At 45.5% G+C, this 18,489-nt stretch overlaps 1 protein-coding gene across 6 annotated transcripts in view; it reads right to left on the reverse strand.

Moving 5' to 3' along the window:
* ATP8A2 (ATPase phospholipid transporting 8A2) overlaps positions 1-18,489 on the reverse strand; it is a 970,290-nt gene that overhangs the window by 781,203 nt on the left and 170,598 nt on the right. For 5 of the 6 annotated variants that reach the window (XM_068266975.1, XM_068266976.1, XM_068266977.1 and 2 more), the window contains exon 4: positions 7,600-7,698. In XM_068266975.1, the coding sequence (XP_068123076.1) occupies positions 7,600-7,698 (99 nt within the window). Of the gene's footprint in view, positions 1-2,586; positions 2,606-7,599; positions 7,699-18,489 lie in introns of those variants that run through there. The other variant, XM_068266980.1, reaches the window with a different exon arrangement.

Here is an 18,489-nt window from a genome sequence, read left to right on the forward strand (position 1 = left end):
TGCAAGACGATACTCAAATACATTCAGAATTAAACAGTATGAACCATTTACCATTATATTACAATCACGACTTCCATCCCCATACTTGGTGTAAACCGGAAATACTGGAAATAAAAACAGATTTACATTGCTATGCTATTGCTAGGCCCCTGACAATACTGAAGTGAGTGAAACAAGGAGGCAGCCTTCTTCATTCCCTTATAAACAATGCCCGTTGCCTGGCTGTCATACTGAGCTTTTGGCTTTAGTCACACCGGTAACAAGCATGCAGCCAGTGGAGTCAAATGAGAGTCAGAGTAAAGGTGGGTACACACGTCAGATAAAAGTCTTTGGTAAATGAAAGATCACAGACCAATTTTACCCCCTTCCATGTAGTATGAGAGCCACACTCTACACAGTCTAGTCTATGGAGCTGAACTCCCCATCAGATAAAAATCTTTGCAAGATGCTGCACACAAAGATGCTGTACACACGCAACAGATCATTATCTGCAAAAGATCTGTTCCTGCAAAAGATCCATTCCTGCAAAACGCATTCATAGTCCATGATATCTGCAGATCTCATACACACCTTGTTTAACGGACAATTATCTGTAGATCAGATCCACCAGGTTAGATCTTCAGATCGGCAGATAATTGTCTGATCTGCAGATGAATGTACATTACACAAGGTGTGTATGGGCTCTGCAGATGTCATAGACTATGAATGCAATTTGCAGGAACGGATCTTTTGTAGGGATTGATCTTTTGCAGATAATGATCTGTTGCATGTGTACAGCATCTTTGTGTGCAGCATCTTGCAAAGATTTTTATCTGATGGGGAGTTCAGCTCCATAGAAAAGACTGTGTAGGTATGGCTCTCGTACTACATGGAAGGGGGTAAAATTGGTCTGTGATCTTTCATTTTCCAAAGACTTTTATCTGACGTGTGTACCCACCTTTACTGACCTGAATGCTCCTACTGGGCCAAAGACTTAGGCCTCATCCACAAGCAGTTGATAGGCAGTGAAAATCCTCTGAAACTCTCACAACTGCTCACTGACTGCTCACTGCTGCCAGGTAACTGCTCACTGCTGCCTGGTAACTGCTCACTGCTGCCTGGTAACTGCTCACTGCCCCCTGGTAACTGCTTGCTGACCACACAGTTCAACTGCCCATGGAAATGAGCCATTATAGTATTAGAGGAATCAGCTCAGAAGCCATGGAACTGGAAATTGATACGAAAATTGGAAAAAAAATCAGCGGGAGACACCCTTAGCCCAATTCATGCAACCACGGTAATGTTCTGCTTAATGGATGGTAAATCCAATGACAAAAGACTTTGCTACAATTGCAGTGTTAAAAGTTTAAACCAGGTAAGCAGTGATGTAACTGTAATCATTAACTGTATTGTTGTATCTATTGTCTATTACCTGTACTGTGCTGTCACCCCTGTTATCATTGTCTGTAATACTATTTATTGTACAGCGCTGCGTATTATGTTGACGCTATATAAATCCAATAAATAATAATAATAATCACTGAAAAAACATAAAAACACACACGGAAATAGACACATACAAGAAAAACCTACCTGTGAAGAGTGGAGAAGAACGTATACATGAGGTGATGCATTGGAGAAAGCACCATGGCCAGCAGCACTGCACAATCCCGAGAGATCACAAGGTCACTACGCGTTTCGGGGTGTTACTTCTTCGTCAGGACATGAGTGCTTCGCCAGTGCGCACTCTACTCCACTCTTCACGGGGTATTATTTTTATTATTATTTAGTATTTACATAGTGCCACTGCCGACATCTTCCACAGTGATGTACAAATGATATAGTCTTGTCACCTAACTGTCCCTTACTATCTAATCCCTACCACAGTCCTATGTCTATGTGTGTATTGTGTAATGTATGTATCGTAGTCTGAGGCCAATTTAGGGGGAAACCAATTTACTTAGTCAATAAGTACACTGGAGGATGGGATACATGGCACCCGGCAGTGGGGGGCGGATGGTATTTCCTGCGTACCTGCCAAACTGATGTTTTCAGAAACTCTTCACTCTACCACACATTGGTATGGGTCTGTACCATCAGCGTCATACTAAATCCTATGCATACACAGAAGTAGACCAGGCACCTTCCCTATAACTGCTTTATTTTGTTCTCAGACCAAATACGTAGATAACAAGCAGATTCACATATAGTCTATAGAAGATACATCAAACCTGCATCAGTAGACCATGGTAGAGCGAGTGGAAGACCGGTGACCAAGGGTGGACGGAGTGGCACAACAGCCGTTTCGCGCCGGTGTGGCGCTTGTTCACATGCTTAGTCCTGTGAGTAAGGACTAAGCACATGAACAAGCGCCACACCTGCGCGAAACGGCTGTTGTGCCACTCAGTCCACCCTTGGTCACCGGTCTTCCACTCGCTCTACCATAGTCTACTGATGCAGGTTTGATGTATCTTCTTGCATGTGTCTATTTTATGAATACATTTGATATCACGCTATGGTGGTGTGGTATCATTATGTGTTTTTATGTTTTTTAACTGGAAATTGTTTATTAGGAAATGCAGGGGGTAGACTCTGTATTTTTCTCACTTCAGGTTCTCTTGCATCCATCTTTAATGATTACTGGTTGGTGGGAGTTTGTCCAACAACATCCTCTGAACAGAGGACTTTTGTTATCTCTTTACTTTACTTTGCAGACAAAGCCACTTTTGGCAGCCTGGGGATCTGTATGGAAGGAAAGGGTTATAATTTTCAAAGCAATGATTGATGGAGGTAAAACGACCTACAAATGAATCCTGTTAAGTGCCGCCTCCCATCGCGACATGCAGGCGCATCAGGTGTAAACACTTTCGGCAAATCAGAAATCTAATTAACAGATTATTGTACCTGCAGCTGTGGAAATAATGTAAATAGCACTAATTCCCGCTAAAAAACAACAACCCCAGGTGTTGGCATGATAAATTATGTTCCGTTTAAACACAATTAGCTCATTAATTGAATAAGGACTCCAACATTAACGGTGAAAACAGCTCGGGAAGACCAAATAAGAATGAGATTTTTATTGACATTTTTTTTGTTGACTGGTTGCAGGTGTGAAATCAAAAGCATCTCACACCTGCAGCAGATCATGGCGCCCACTGGCCAACAGAGGCGATCAGAACCTAATGTCTTCTCTCCTGGGCTGCTTAAAGGGAACCTGAACTTAGTAAAATTATTTAAAATAAAAACATGATGTAGCTGCATATGAATATTAAATACTTACCTCACCGTCAGTTCCTCTCAGAAGCTCACCACTTTCTTTTTACAGTGATCCCTTCCAGTTCTGACAATATTTTGACAGAACTGAAATATACCAGTTGCTGTCAGATATATATCAGCTGCTGTCAGTTGCAACTGAATACGCAAGGTAATGTCCATGTTTTCCTATGGCTGAAATGGGCGATATTACAGTTCAACAGTGTGCTGACCAGGAAGCTGTTATGGGGTAATGGCCATTTTCAAAATGGAGGACGGAGAATTCCATTGATCACAGAGGACAAACAGAATGCAGGAGATGAGAAAGATTGAGGAGTAGACTACACAGGAGGTAAGTATGACGTGTGTATGATTATTTTGACTTTTAATTTTCAGTTCAGGTTCTCTTTAAGGCCTCTTTTCCACGGACTGTTGAGCTGTGTGCTTAGCCTGCAGTTACCAGGCAGCAGTGAGCAGTTACCAGACAGCAGTGAGCAGTTACCAGGCAGCAACAAGCAGTTACCAGGCAGCAATGAGCAACTGTGAGAGTTTGAGAGGGATTTCACTGCCTATCAACAGTCCCTGGAAAAGAGGCCTAAGGCATGAGGGGAGAGCTTGGCCACACATCGGCAGGGAGAGGTCAGACAGTCCTCCCCACACCTCGTTCTCTCCCCTCAACGATCCCCTCCAGCTTCAATCAGTGTCTGCAGAGCGGGCAGGAACACATACCTTCCTGCATTCCACTGCCGCCCGGAGCTTCCTCTCTCTAAGTGTCTGACGCTACTTCCTGTTTAAACAGGAAGTAGTGTGAGGCACTTAGAGATCAGACCTCCGCGGTGGATGGAAGTATGTGTTCCTGCCCACACTGCAGACAGTCCCCCCTCCCCTCCGATGTGTGGCCAAGCTCTCCCCTCATGCTGTGACCCCTCCTGCCCCCCAAAACACCCCTGCAGGGGGGCCCGATGATTTCTAGTTATGCCCCTGAACAAGACTGTCGACAGGTTATGCTTTGGTTATATGACACCATTTTATGTGATCCTCATCGACTTATCCTGATCTGTTGCCTAGGCCACAGGTCACATGAAAAAGTTCACGAGAAATAAAACTGTATTACTATCATTATTATTCAAAGCAAAATATGTGAATGTTAATTCTGACAGGCTGTTTTGTGTAAAGTGAGAATTTCCGAGCTAAAACTATTTACAGTACATAAAATCTTATGACAACTGCAGAATGTGGATAAGGGTGCATACACGGCCAATTCTGATTGGTCATTTTTATCACTGTGATGAAGTATGAGACCTTACCAACACAATCTGTTTATAGTGTTTAACGCAAACCTGGAGCGAAAATAAACGTATGAGATAAATGAATTGTATGTGTAGTACAGCTAAGAAATAGAACATTAGTAGCAAAGAAAAGAGTCTCATATTGTTTTCCAGTACAAGAACAGTTAAACTTCAGTTGTTATCTATGCAGAACAGCTTCTCTGAGGTCTTCGACCCAACTTCAGTCAAAGACAGTCCTGTTTTCTGAAGCACTTAAACAGTCAAGATACAGTGAGAGACAGCTTTATATAAAGTTTTACTGCAGGAAAGTTCAAAGGGTCATTATTTCTGCTCTGTTTTGTAGTTTAAAATACAGAGTTACTGAAGGGAAATGGCAAGCTTTTAAACTTATTCTCAATCAATATTGTAGTATGTATATCCCATATGGAAACAAAATGTCTAGGAATAAAAAAAGGCCTCTATGGATGAATAGAAAGGTTAGGGATAAAATGAAGAGGAAAAGGAATACCTATAAGGTCCTAAAACAAGAGGGGACCGAGGCTGCACTAAGCAATTATAAGGAGTGCAATAAAAATTGTAAAAAAAAAATTAGGCTGGCAAAAATCGAAGCTGAAAATCAAATCGCTAGGGATATCAAATCTAACCCAAAAAAGTTTTACAAGTACATCAACTCTAAAAAAAGAAAGGTTGACTGTATAGGACTCCTAAAGGATGAGGGTGGGAACTCAATGGTGGATGACCAAGGTAAGGCAGAGTTATTAAATGCTTTCTTTGCTTCTGTCTTCACAAAGGAAACAGCACTGTTGCAAATTACAGAGGCAGAAGAGTCTCAATCTTCTAACTGTAATATTAAATACTTAACGCAGGAAGAAGTGAAGGCAAGACTAAATAAATTAAAAATAGACAAGGCACCTGGCCCGGATGGCATGCATCCTCGGGTCCTAAGGGAATTAAGTTCAGTTATAGATAAACCCCTTTACCTTATCTTTTGTGACTCTCTTTCAACTGGCAGAGTCCCAGTGGATTGGCGTACAGCCCACATTTTCCTATTATTTAAGAAGGGCAAAAATCAGATCCAGGAAATTATAGACCTGTAAGCTTAACATCAGTTGTATGCAAACTATATGAGGGGTTACTAAGAGATACTATACATGACTTCATAGTAGAAAATAATCTTATTTCTCAGCATCAACATGGGTTTACTAAAGACAGGTCCTGTTTGACTAACATGCTCAGCTTTTATGAGGTAGTGAATGCTAATATGGATATTGGGAATGCTGTAGATGTGATATACTTGGACTTTGCAAAGGCCTTCGACACTGTTCCCCACAAAAGTGTGGTGCAAAAGTTGAGGATGCAAGGACTGGGGAAGAGTCTGTGTGCATGGATAGGGAACTGGCTAATGGACAGAAAACAAAGAGTTGTGGTCAATGGATCGTACTTAAAATGGGAGACTGTTAGCAGTGGGGTCCCACAGGGGTCTGTACTGGGTCCAGTGCTCTTCAATTTATTTATTAATGACCTAGTAGATGCAGTAGTGAGCAATGTTGCTATTTTTGCAGATGATACAAAATTGTGCAGAATCATCAACTCTCAGGAAGATAGTGTCATATTGCAACAGGATCTGGATAGGATGGCTATATGGGCACATACATGGCAGATGAAATTCAATATTGAAAAATGTAAAGTCATGCATTTTGGTCGTACCAATGGTCTAGCACCATACAAAATAAATGGGATACAGTTGGGGACATCAAACTTGGAGAAGGACTTAGGAGTACTCATCGACAACAAGTTAAATAATCGTACTCGATGCCAAGCCGCTGTAGCTAAAGCTAACAAAATTTTGGGATGCATTAAAAGGGAAATAAAAACTCGAGATGCTAGCATAATATTGCCCCTGTTTAACTCTCTAGTAAGGCCACATCTGGAATATGGAATTCAGTTCTGGGCACCACATTACAAAAAAGATATTGCAGTTTTAGAGCAGGTGCAGAGACGAGCAACAAAATTGATACATGGGATAGAAGGTCTTGCTTACCAAGAAAGGTTAGATAAACTGGGTTTATTTAGTCTAGAGAAAAGACGCCTTAGAGGAGATCTAATTAACATGTATAAATACATCAGAGGGCCATATAATAGCTTGGCAGATGAGCTTTTTGTCCCTAGGCCTTCTCAAAGGACTAGAGGACATGATCTGCGCATGGAGGAAAAACGGTTTAGCCATTTATTTAGGAAAGGGGTCTTTACAGTAAGAGTGATTAAGATGTGGAATGCATTGCCACAGGAAGTCGTTATGGCAAACTCTATACCTGCATTTAAAGGGGGCTTAGATGCTTTTCTTGCGTTGTAAGACATCCATGGCTACAATTACTAGGTTATGCCTAATGATGTTGATCCAGGGATTTTATCTGATTGCCATCTGGAGTCGGGAAGGAATTTTTCCCTTTTGGGGCTAATTGGACCATGCCTTGTAAGGGTTTTTTCACCTTCCTCTGGATCAACAGGGATATGTGAGGGAGCAGGCTGGTGTTATACTTTGTACTGGTTGAACTCGATGGACGTATGTCTTTTTTCAACCAAAATAACTATGTAACTATGTAAACTCCAAATATGGCAGAATGATGCATTGTTATATAAAAATAAAGCTGTATGAAAATAAAAATAAGAGATCCTTTTCTTTGCTACTAATGTTCTATCCATTATCCATGCTACACATACAATTCATTATATTATAAGGATTTTTTAGATTCAGGTTTGCTTTAAATCTGTTGATCCTCATACTTCATGGAAGTGATAAAATTGGCTAATCAAAATTGGATGTGTGTACGTTCAGTGCGTACACACATCCAATTTTGATTGGCCCACTGAACTGGCCCAATTTTGATTGGCCAGTTTTACCAACTCCATGTAGTATAAGAGCTTACCTGCACAATCTGTTCATAGTATTCAAAGTCTGTTGGCCCTCCTGCTACGTGGAGGTGTAAAATTGTTCAGTGATCAGCCAATCAAAATTGGATATGTGTAACAAGCTTAAATCTGGTAATAACGAATTTACAGCAATTAAGATGTGACTTACATAGTCTTCTATAATTTCCTTGATACCAGCCACTGTAAGGATAAAGATTAAGGGCACCAAAGTGGTATATCTTCCTGTTGGAGACACATCTGGAATTTGCTGCCAAAACAATCAAAGAGAAATTGTCCCGTCACTTGAGAATCATCACTAATAGTTCAACTCCTAAATATCCTTTGCACACTGCAATGTTTTTTTAAATTAAAGTGATATGAAACTCAGCATTTCCTCTTTGTTCTAAAACAGACTTTTTCAACCTTTTTAACCTGGAGGCAGGGCCGGTGCTACCATAGGGGCAAAGGGGACAATTGCCCCAGGGCCCCAGGATCCATAGGGGCCCCCAAGTGTCCTCTTTACCCCACTAAATTATGTGGCTGAGGCCCTCCTCCCCCCTCTCCCCATGCGCACTCCCTCCTCCCTCCCCCAGCAGAATTATGGAGGCAATGGGGACAGCCACACTCTCACCTTGTCCGAATTCACGGGGCCCCCAGGTTAGTTTTGCCCCGGGGCCCCATTGTAGCTACAACCGGCCCTGCCTGGAGGAACTCTACAAATAATTTTTGGATCTCGGGGAACCCCTGCAAATATTTTTGGGATCTCAAGGAACACTCTCACCTTGTCCGAATTCAGGGGGCCCCCAGGTTAGTTTTGCCCCGGGGCCCCATTGTAGCTACAACCGGCCCTGCCTTAAGGAACCCTACAAATAATTTTGGGATCTCGGGGAACCCCTGCAAATATTTTTGGGATCTCAAGGAACCCCTGCATTTATTTTGCAGGAGGCATGGACTTTAAAGGGAACCAGAGATGGGGACATGAAAAAGATGTTATACATACCTGGGGCTTCCTCCAGCCCCATACGCTCTGATCGCTCCCACGCCACCGCCCTCCGCTGCCTCTATCGCCGCTACCAGGTCCCGTCACTTCCGCAGTCCTCCGCTGCCCGCATCTACGAGAAACGGGTCCCGTCACTGATGTCATAGGAGCCAGTCTACGCAGGAGAAGTGTGTCCTCTACGTATCTCTCCAGCGGCTGCTGCTGAGATACGCAAACAGCGCACTTCCCTTACTCTTAGACTGCCTCCGACTGACGGCAGAGCGGGGTCCCGGTTCTCATAGCTGCGGGCAGCGGAGGACGGCGTCGTGGGATCGATCAGAGCGTATGGGGCTGGAGGAAGCCCCAGGTATGTATAACATCTTTTTCATGTTCATCTATAGTTCCCTTTAAATGTAGGTGCGCCTGTGTATTTTACTACCCCCTATTACAGTGCACCTCATTATACTGTCTTCTTATTCTAGTGCTTTTTACTGATGTGTTATTATTTTGACCCCCAATTTAGTGCTATTTTTACAGTATCCCCTATTATAATGTGCTCTATCATACTTCTCCTACGATGGGGGAAAATGCCAAGGAACCCCTGCAGAGTACTCAAGGAACCCTGGTTGAGAAAGCCTGTTCTAAAAGATTATTTACAGCATAAAATCTATGAATCAGTGCTAAAATTGCCTTGCGCTAATAGGGTAATGTGTGCTGCCCCCCTGCCATTAGTATCGGTAAGGGCTTGTTTCCACTAGTGCGGCGTGCGTCTGAAAGACGCACGCCGGCACTGAGCGGGTGGGCGGGATCACAGGCGAATCCCATCAGCCTTGCCATGCACGGCTATGGGATTCACAGCCTCAGCTGCGAATTCTGCAGGGGGTTCCGGCCGAATCGCTACAGCAAGCGATTCCGCCGGCGGCGCCACTCTCCCCTATGGCAGAGTTTCCCCGTGCGATTCATGTGCGGGGAAACTCTGCGGAATCGCGGCAGTTTCCGCCCTAGTGGAAATGGGCCCTAATACTGCAGTGCGCTACCTGTGCATGCCAATTTTACAGCTGCTTTGTGCATCAGGTACAATATTGCCTGTAAAAAAAAGAAGTGGAACTGGCTGAATGCAGTGTTTAATGTTTTGTGCTTGAGAGGGAAAGGGTCTATAACATATGATTTTTTTGCCAATGAACAACTTTAGAACTCATGAATTCAGAAGCTACTTACCAATATCTGGCCTATATATTTACTTCCCCTTGCCTCCTAGGTGATATTTTTATGCCTTAATACTAAAATGCCTTTTAACCAGTTAATGTCATCCTGACTTATTAAAACGTCCTGTTTGAGCCTGTTAACGGCAACAGGACGTTTTAATAAGTTGCTCGTTCCCGCTGCCGCTCCGCGCGTGTGTGCGCCGCTCCCACCGCCGTTTCCATCAGGATTCCGTGTTCAGTGATTGGGTCCTCTACTCAATCGCAATGCCTGGAATGAATGGACGTGACAGCGATCAGCGGCCACGTCCATTCATAAAACAAGAAGCCGTCACAGTGTAGTTAACTGCTGGACACTGGGAGGGAGAGGAGCTGCGGCGAGGGCACCGATCGACTGCCAGGAGCTGGAAGAAGCCCCAGGTAAGTGCAGTTTGTTTTTTATATCATGCGCGGATCTTCCCTTTAAGAGTAGAAACATGGGGGTCTCAAAACAACTCTCAAATTCCCTGAAGACAAATATTGTTTACCATCATGGTTTAGGGGAAGGATGCAGAAAGCTGTTTCAGAGATTTCAGCTGTCTGTTTCCACACTTAGGAACATATTGAGGAAATGGAAGACCACAGGCTCAGTTCAAGTTAAGGCTCGAAGTGGCAGATCAAGAAAAATCTCGGATAAACAAAAGCAACGAATTGTGAGAGTCAGAACAATAAGAGTCAACCCACAGACCAACACCAAAGACCTACAACATCATCTTGCTGCAGATGGAGTCACTGTGCATCATTCAACCATTTGGCACACTTTACACAAGAAGATGCTGTATGCGAGAGTGATGCAGAGGAAGCCTTTTCTCTGCCCATAGCCCAAACAGAGCTGCTTGAGGTATGCTAAAGCACATTTGAACAAGCCAGCTTCATTTTGGAATAAGGTGCCATGGACTGATGGAACTAAAATTGAGTTATTGTGCAAAACAAGAGGCGTTATGCATGAAGGAAAAACAACACAGCATTCCAAGAAAAATACCTGTTACCTGCAGTTGTCACAATCTGCATCTGCTGGTAAATTCCTGCATGTACTACCTTTGCTTCACCAGCAGATGTCACCAGCCTCTGTGAATTTGCAACCTGAACTTTCCTCTGCCCACCAGCAGAGGGCAGACTTTCTGGATATCTCTCCACAGACACTGAAGCTGCGCCGGGCTGGATCTTTCAACAAGACAACGACCCTAAACACTGCTCAAAATCCACTAAGGCATTCATGCAGAGGAACAAGTACAACATTCTGGAATGGCCATCTCAGTCCCCAGACCTGAATATAATTGAAAATCTGTGGTGTGAGTTAAAGAGAGTTGTCCATGCTCGGAAGCCATCAAATCTGAATGAACTAGAGATGTTTTTAAAGAGGAATGGTCCGAAATACCTTCAAACAGAATCCAGACTCTCATTGGAACCTACAGGATGCATTTAGAGGCTGTATTTTCTGCAAAAGGAGGATCTACTAAATATTGATTTTATTTCTTGTTTTGTGGTGCCCAAACTTATGCACCTGCCTAATTTTGCACACTTTTGCAATTATTGCACACTTTCTGTAAATCCAATAAACTTCATTTCACTTCTCAAATATCACTGTGTGTCTCCTATATGATATATCTAACTGACATTTTTTTATCATAACAACAAATGATTTATACAGGAAAATCATATCGATTAACAAGGGTGCCCTGACTTTCGCATCCCACTGTATATTACAGCATAAATAAACACTAAAGATACTCATTTGGCAACCTTATAATGCTGTATTTATGAAGACATTAGGCCTTTTCATGCTGAAAATCACGATCGGCAGCACACACACATCAGGTGATGCCGATTGCAATTTTAAACAAGCGCATTTTTACCAGCGATTTGTGGCTGCTATTTTAAAATCTGATAAGGTGCCAATTGCACAGAATATGCAGCACACATTGGAACACACCGGTGGAAAAGGTACACTACAATTACCATGTTAATCACCATACCCCTGCCATAGGAAAATTGTGGCGAATTACAGCGATCTACAAAAAACGCAATTGCAAATGCCGCCTGTGGAAAAGGGCCCTTATAGTTCAGGACTGGATCCACACTGTGCGCATTGCATGATGCCCGCGTTATAACGTGTGTGTACTGCAATGGACAATGCGCATGTTATAACACACGCGTTACATGAAAAAGCCTGGTAACAGACTATACAATGTGCACATATTATTCAGAAGCTTGCTGCATCAAGCAACGAAGGCCTCTTTCACACGGGAGGCTGAATGCGCTGAATTCATTGCTAACTAGTTGTTGTAGGTTGTCAGGGACACATGTATGCACTTGGCAAAGGAGCCTGGGACAACCCAATGGGGCCTTAAATCTCTGGCTCTGTGTGTCATCTGTCTCAGCATTAGCTATGCGCTTGTGAAGTGAGCAATTGTGGTTTCCCATGATGCATCACTCCCAAATATGCAAACCATCTTTTTATGTCCCTGGTGTATAGTGAGCCTATAGCTTTTTAACCACCCTGGAGTTCTGATAAGATCGCCAGGGCGGCTGCGGGAGGGTTTTTTTTAAATAAAAAAAAAACTATTCCATGCAGCCAACTGAAAGTTGGCTGCATGAAAGCCCACTAGAGGGCGCTCCGGATGCGTTCTTCTGATCGTCTCCGGCGGCCAGAAGTAACACGGAAGGCCGCAATGAGCGGCCTTCCGTGTTTCGCTTACCTCGTCGCCATGGCGACGAGCGGAGTGACGTCATGGACGTCAGCCGACGTCCTGACGTCAGCCGCCTCCGATCCAGCCCTTAGCGCTGGCCGGAACTGTTTGTTCCGGCTACGCTGGGCTCGGGCGGCTGGGGGGACCCTCTTTCGCCGCTGCACGCGGCGGATCGCCGCGCTGCGGCGGCGATCAGGTAGCACACGCGGCTGGCAAAGTGCCGGCTGCGTGTGCTGCTTTTTATTTCATTAAAATCGGCCCAGCAGGGCCTGAGCGGCAGCCTCCGGCGGTGTTGGACGAGCTGAGCTCGTCCAGACCGCTCAGGTGGTTAAATGTTACAGAGCCACATCACTCCAACATGCATACAGCCTCTTTCAGACTTTCTGTTCCGCATCAGTACATGGGCATGGATTGATGTGGCTCTATGGGATAGGGCTTGAACCAGTACTACAGAGTATTTAGATAGCTTATGTTGGAGGATAGTGTTTTGTACAGGCAGATAGGCACCCAGTATAACAAGTTAGAACTTGTTACTGAAGGAAAACATGCAGACATATATCATACACAACCATCAGGAAATGCATCCTGCTTAGAACAGAGAGGAACACCGAGTGAATACAGGAAATCACAATACCATAAAGATTACCATGCTGTTTTACACACAGTGACATCTTGTGGTTGTTTTACTACACTGCAGTTTAAGGTAACTGTTGTTGAATCTCTAAGGCCTGGTGCACACCAAAAACCGCTAGCAGATCCGCAAAATGCTAGCAGATTTTGAAACGCTTTTTCTTATTTTTCTGTAGCGTTTCACCTAGCATTTTGCGGTTTTGGGAAGCGTTTTTGGTGTAGTAGATTTCATATATTGTTACAGTAAAGCTGTTACTGAACAGCTTCTGTAACAAAAACGCCTGGCAAACCGCTCTGAACTGCCGTTTTTCAGAGCGGTTTGCGTTTTTCCTATACTTTACATTGGAGGCAGAAACGCCTCAGCAATCCAAAATCTGCAGCAGCCCGGGAGTATGGGTTTCTGCAAAACGCCTCCCGCTCTGGTGTGCACCAGCCCATTGAAATACATTACCCAAGCGTTTCCACATCCGCAAGCGGATCAAAAACCGCTGCCGAACCGCTCTGGTGTGCACTAGGCCTAACAGCTTATGGTGACCTAGCACCACTAGGAGAGTATAAAATAGACAAAAAAGCCCAGTGAGGCCTGGTGCACACCAAAACCCGCTAGCAGATCCGCAAAATGCTAGCAGATTTTGAAACGCTTTTTCTTCTTTTTCTGCAGCGTTTCAGCTAGCGTTTTGCCTTTTTGTGTAGCGGTTTTGGTGTAGTAGATTTCATGTATTGTTACAGTAAAGCTGTTACTGAACAGCTACTGTAACAAAAAACGCCTGGCAAACCGCTCTGCAGTGCCGTTTTTCAGAGCGGTTTGCGTTTTTTCCTATACTTAACATTGAGGCAGAAACGCATCCGCAATCCAAAATCTGCAGCAGCCCTGGAGTATGCGTTTCTGCAAAACGCCTCCCGCTCTGGTGTGCACCAGCCCATTGAAATACATTACCCTAGCAGATCCGCACCCGCAAGCGGATCGCTAACCGCAGCGGAAACGCTCTGGTGTGCACTAGGCCTCAAAAAGCGATGCTAAATATGATTTTGCCATCTTAAAGGGAACCTAAACTGAGAAGGATATGGATTTTTCCTTTTAAAATAATACCAGTTGCCTGACTCTCCTGCTGCTCCTGTGTCTCTAAGGCTGGGAGCACGCATAACATAACGTGAAAGGCTGCGTTTTATGTCATGTTTTATGTTAATGTTGTGTGTGTTTTTACTGTGTTTTTGGTGCATTCGCAATGCGTTTTTCAAGCGTTTTGCGTGCGCTTTAATGCGTTGTGGTTCACATATATAAAACACATATGCGTTTTGATATTTCCATTTATGCAAATCACTAGGAAGACAAATAGTCAATTGAAGTCCGCACAATCTTGAAGTCGTCAAGTTACTTTATTATCAAAATTTAAAATACATGGCGCTGTGTGGCAGCGCTATGTATTTTAATTTTTGATAATAAAGTAACTTGACGACTTCAAGATTGTGCGGACTTCAATTGACTATTTGGCTGTTATATCCTGGCCAGGGCCGTGCAGAGGGTCCTTGAGTGGGGGGTGCTCAAATTTAAAAAAGCGGCCTGGCAACGTCTTCCCCTGCATGCCCCACTCCTCGTTTCTGGCTATGGGGGTATTGGTTGTCATGTGGGTGCTGAATGCAGATACTGGGTGCGATGTGGGTTCTGAGTGTGAGTACAGAGTGTCATGTGGGTTCTGGCTACAGTTGGGTATGGAGTGTGATGCGGGTGTTGATTGCAAGTACTTAGTGCCATGCAAGATCTGGGTGCATGTACTGGAAGTCATGTGGGTGCTGGGTACAGGTACTGATTGTGACATGGGTGCGAATACTTGGCACCATGCCTGTACTGGGTACTGGCTATTGGTGGGCTTTGGTTATCACATGGGTTTTGAATGCAGGTACTTTAGGTGCGGGTACGGGTTAAGTGGGTGCTTGGTGCAGATAGTGGGGGCCATGTGAAAGCTGTGTGCAGGTGTGAGTACTGGGTGCAATTTTAGGCCAGGGTGCAGATACTTGGCGTCATGTGAGTGTGAGTACTGGGTGCCAGCTATGAGGGGAAGGGGTGGGTGCTGGGAAAAGTAGAGGTCAGTGTGGGTGCTGCAGGAAGGGGCAGGGCCATGCAGAGGATCCTCACAGGGGTGGTGCTCAAATTTGAAACTGATAAATCATGCTAAATTGTGTATGTAATATCCCCTCTCTAAAAAGCAGAAGGCAGTTTTAACACACACACACACACACACACACACACACACACACACACACACACACACACACACACACACACACACACACACACACACACACACACACACACACACACACACACACACACACACACACACACACACACACCTTTATAGCAGTATCAGGCAGACTTTGTGTCTCCTTTCAACCAACTCTTTTGGCGCCACCACCCTCAAATCACCAGTGGTGGGTGCCCACTGTTAGTAGGTTAGAGTGGGCACAGTGGAGCCCACAGTGGAGGCACAGACTCACCTTTCATTACTGGGACCTCTGTCCCTCTTGATCAGCACCCAAGCCTCTTTTCAGGCAAAGAAGAAGGGGTTACCAATACGCAGTGGTTGCTAAGCATTAGTAGATGCAAAACCTGCCGGTAAGTGCCAAGGTGCAGCGGGTGCCCGGATACAGTGGGTGGTAAGATGCAAAGGTTCACTTTGTGCTAAGTTGCAGTGGGTGTCGAGATGCCAAAGTACAGTCTGTGTCAAGCTGCTGTGGGCACCAAGGTCCAGTTTGTATTGGGTGTTTATTTGCAGTGGGTGCTATGCAGTATTGGGTGCTGAATGAGTAGCAGATGGTGATAAACAATAGTGGGTGCCATGTGAGTGTTAATTGGTACAGGCAGACATGTGAGTGTTGGACATGTTAGTAGGGAGTGCCATGTGTGGTCTGGATGTGTGCCATGGGAGAGTACTGAGTCTCATATGGGTTCGGACCAAGGATGGGTACTGGGTGCTATTTGGGTGCTGGCCATAGATGGGTATCGGGTGCATATAATGGCTTTGGAACTTGGTGACGTATGAGTACTGTGCCATGTGGGTGTTGATTATGGGGGTATGTGGGTCTTAGGTGCCAATACTGAGTGCCAAGTGGGTACTGGGAGTGAGTACATGGTGACATATGGGTGATGGATGCTGGATAGTGGGGTATTTGTTGTCATGTGGGTGCTAAAGGCAGATGCCGGGTGCCATGTGGGTACTGGGTGCTGACACAGGGTGTCATGTGGATTCTGGCTGCATGGGTGTGTATCAACTATCATGTAGGTGTTGATTGCAGGTACTCAGTCCCTTGTAAGTTCTGGGTGCAAGTACTGGATGTCATATGTGAGTGCTTGGTGTTTGTACTGGGCACTAAGTGGAGGCTTAGTGCAACTGGAACTACTGCAGATGAAGCATGTGGGTGTTGGGTGCAGGTACTGGGTATCATAGGTGCGAATACTTGGTGCCATGCCTGCACTGGGTGCTAGCTATGGGTGGGCATTGTGTGTTATGTGGGTTCTGAGTGCAGGTACTTTGGGTGCTAGTACTAGTTATGTGAGTGCAGATAGTGGGTGCCATGTGAAGGCGGTGTGCAGGTGTGAGTAGTGAGTGCCATGTTGGGGCTGGGTGCAAGTACTGTGTCATGTGGGTGTGAGTACTGGGTGCCAGCTATAGGGTGAAGGGGTGCAGGTACTGGGTGTCATGTGGCTGTTTGATGCAAGTACAAAGTGTCATATTGAGGCCAGATGTGAGTATTTGGTGCAGGGTGCAAGTACTGGGTGCTTGCTATAGTGGGGGTTACTGGTTGAGTGTAATGTGGGTGCTGAACATTGGTGGAATTGTTGTGGGTGCAGGGGGTGAGAGATCACTGTGGGTACTGCTATGAATGGCATAGTTGCTGCTAGGGGAGGTAGAGGTTAGTGTGGTTGCTGGGGGAGGTAGAGCTCAGTGTGGGTACTGGGGGAAGGGTAGGTCACTGTGGGTGCTGGGGGGAGTAACTGTGGGTGCTGAGGAAGGTAGAGGTCAGTATGAGTGCTGGAGAAAAGGGAGGTCACTGTGGGTCCTTTGGGGGAGGTCACTGTGGGTCTTGGGGGAGGTAGAGGGGGAGGTCACTATGGGTGCTGCTGTGAATGGCATAGTTGCTTGCTGCTAAGGGAGGTAGAGGTCAGTGTGGGTGCTGGGGGAAGGGTAATTCACTGCGGGTGCTGTGGAAGGAAGAGATCAGTATGGGTGCTGGAGGAAGGGGAGGTGACTGTGGGTGCCTGGATAGTCAATGTAGTTAATGGAGGAGGGAGTGGATGCTGGGTGTTGGGAGAGGCCCCTGTGGGCGCTTGCAATGGGAGAGATCACTGTAGGTGCTGCTTTTGGGATGGGAGGTCCCTGTGGGTGCTGCAGGGGAAAGGAGGGTAGCCACTGGGGGAGGGAAAGATCACTGTGGGTGCTGGAGGAGGGATAGGTCAGTGTGGGTGCTGGGGTAGGCAGGATCACTGCTAGAGCTGGGGAGGGAGAGGTCACTGTAGGTGCTGGGGGAGGGAGAGGCTACTGTGGGTGCTAGGTGGAGGGAGAGGTCACTGTGGGTGCTAGATGGAGGGAAAGGTCACTGTGGGTGCTGAGTAAGGGAGAGGTCACTGTGGGTGCTAGGTGGAGGGAGAGGTCACTGTGGGTGCTAGGTGATGGGAGATATCACTGTGGGTACTGGGGAGGGAGAGGTCAGTATGGGTCCTAGGTGGAGGGAGAAGTCACTGTGGGTGCTAGGTGGATGGAGAGGTCACTGTGGGTGCTAGGGGAGGGAGTAGTCACTGTGGGTACTAGGTGGAGGGAGAGGTCACTATGGGTGCTGGGGGAGGTAGAAGTCAGTATGGGTCCTAGGTGGAGGGAGAGGTCAGTATGCCACACTAGGATTCCTGTCTGGGCCTCTTCACTTCAAAGTGTCCCAGGCGGGGGCGGAGCTTCCCGCGGGTGGGCGGGGCTTCCTGCGATCAGGGGCGGAGCTTATTTTGCCCCGCGAGAGGGGCCTTTTTTGAAGTTTTTTAAAAAGAGGGGGTGCCTGGGCACCCAGAGCACCCCCCTCTGGACGTGCCTGTCCACCAGGATGGATTTTCAGATCTGCAGATGAAGTCTGTTAAACAAGGTGTGTATGAGGATCTGCAGATATCATAGACTATGAATGCATTTTGCAGGGACGGATCTTTTGCAGATACTGATCTTTTGAATGTGTACAGCATCTTTGTGTGCAGCACCTTGCAAAGATTTTTATCTGATCGGGAGTTCAGCTCAATAGAATAGACTGTTTAGTGTATGGCTCTCATACTACATGGAAGGGGGTAAAATTGGTCTGATAGCTTTCATTTATCTTTCAAGTGTGTACACACCATTAGGCAGTCACACAGGAGTTAATGAAAACCTACTGTGTATAGCTAAATTTTGACCACAGTCATCCAGTGAGTAATTGTGCAAAGTTTAGAAAGCTTGGCATTTCAAACGTGATATCGGCAGCAGTATACCGTATGTTTTCTCATTGAA

Source organism: Hyperolius riggenbachi, chromosome 2, assembly GCF_040937935.1.
Source record: "Hyperolius riggenbachi isolate aHypRig1 chromosome 2, aHypRig1.pri, whole genome shotgun sequence".
Classification (NCBI taxonomy): Eukaryota; Metazoa; Chordata; class Amphibia; order Anura; family Hyperoliidae; genus Hyperolius; species Hyperolius riggenbachi.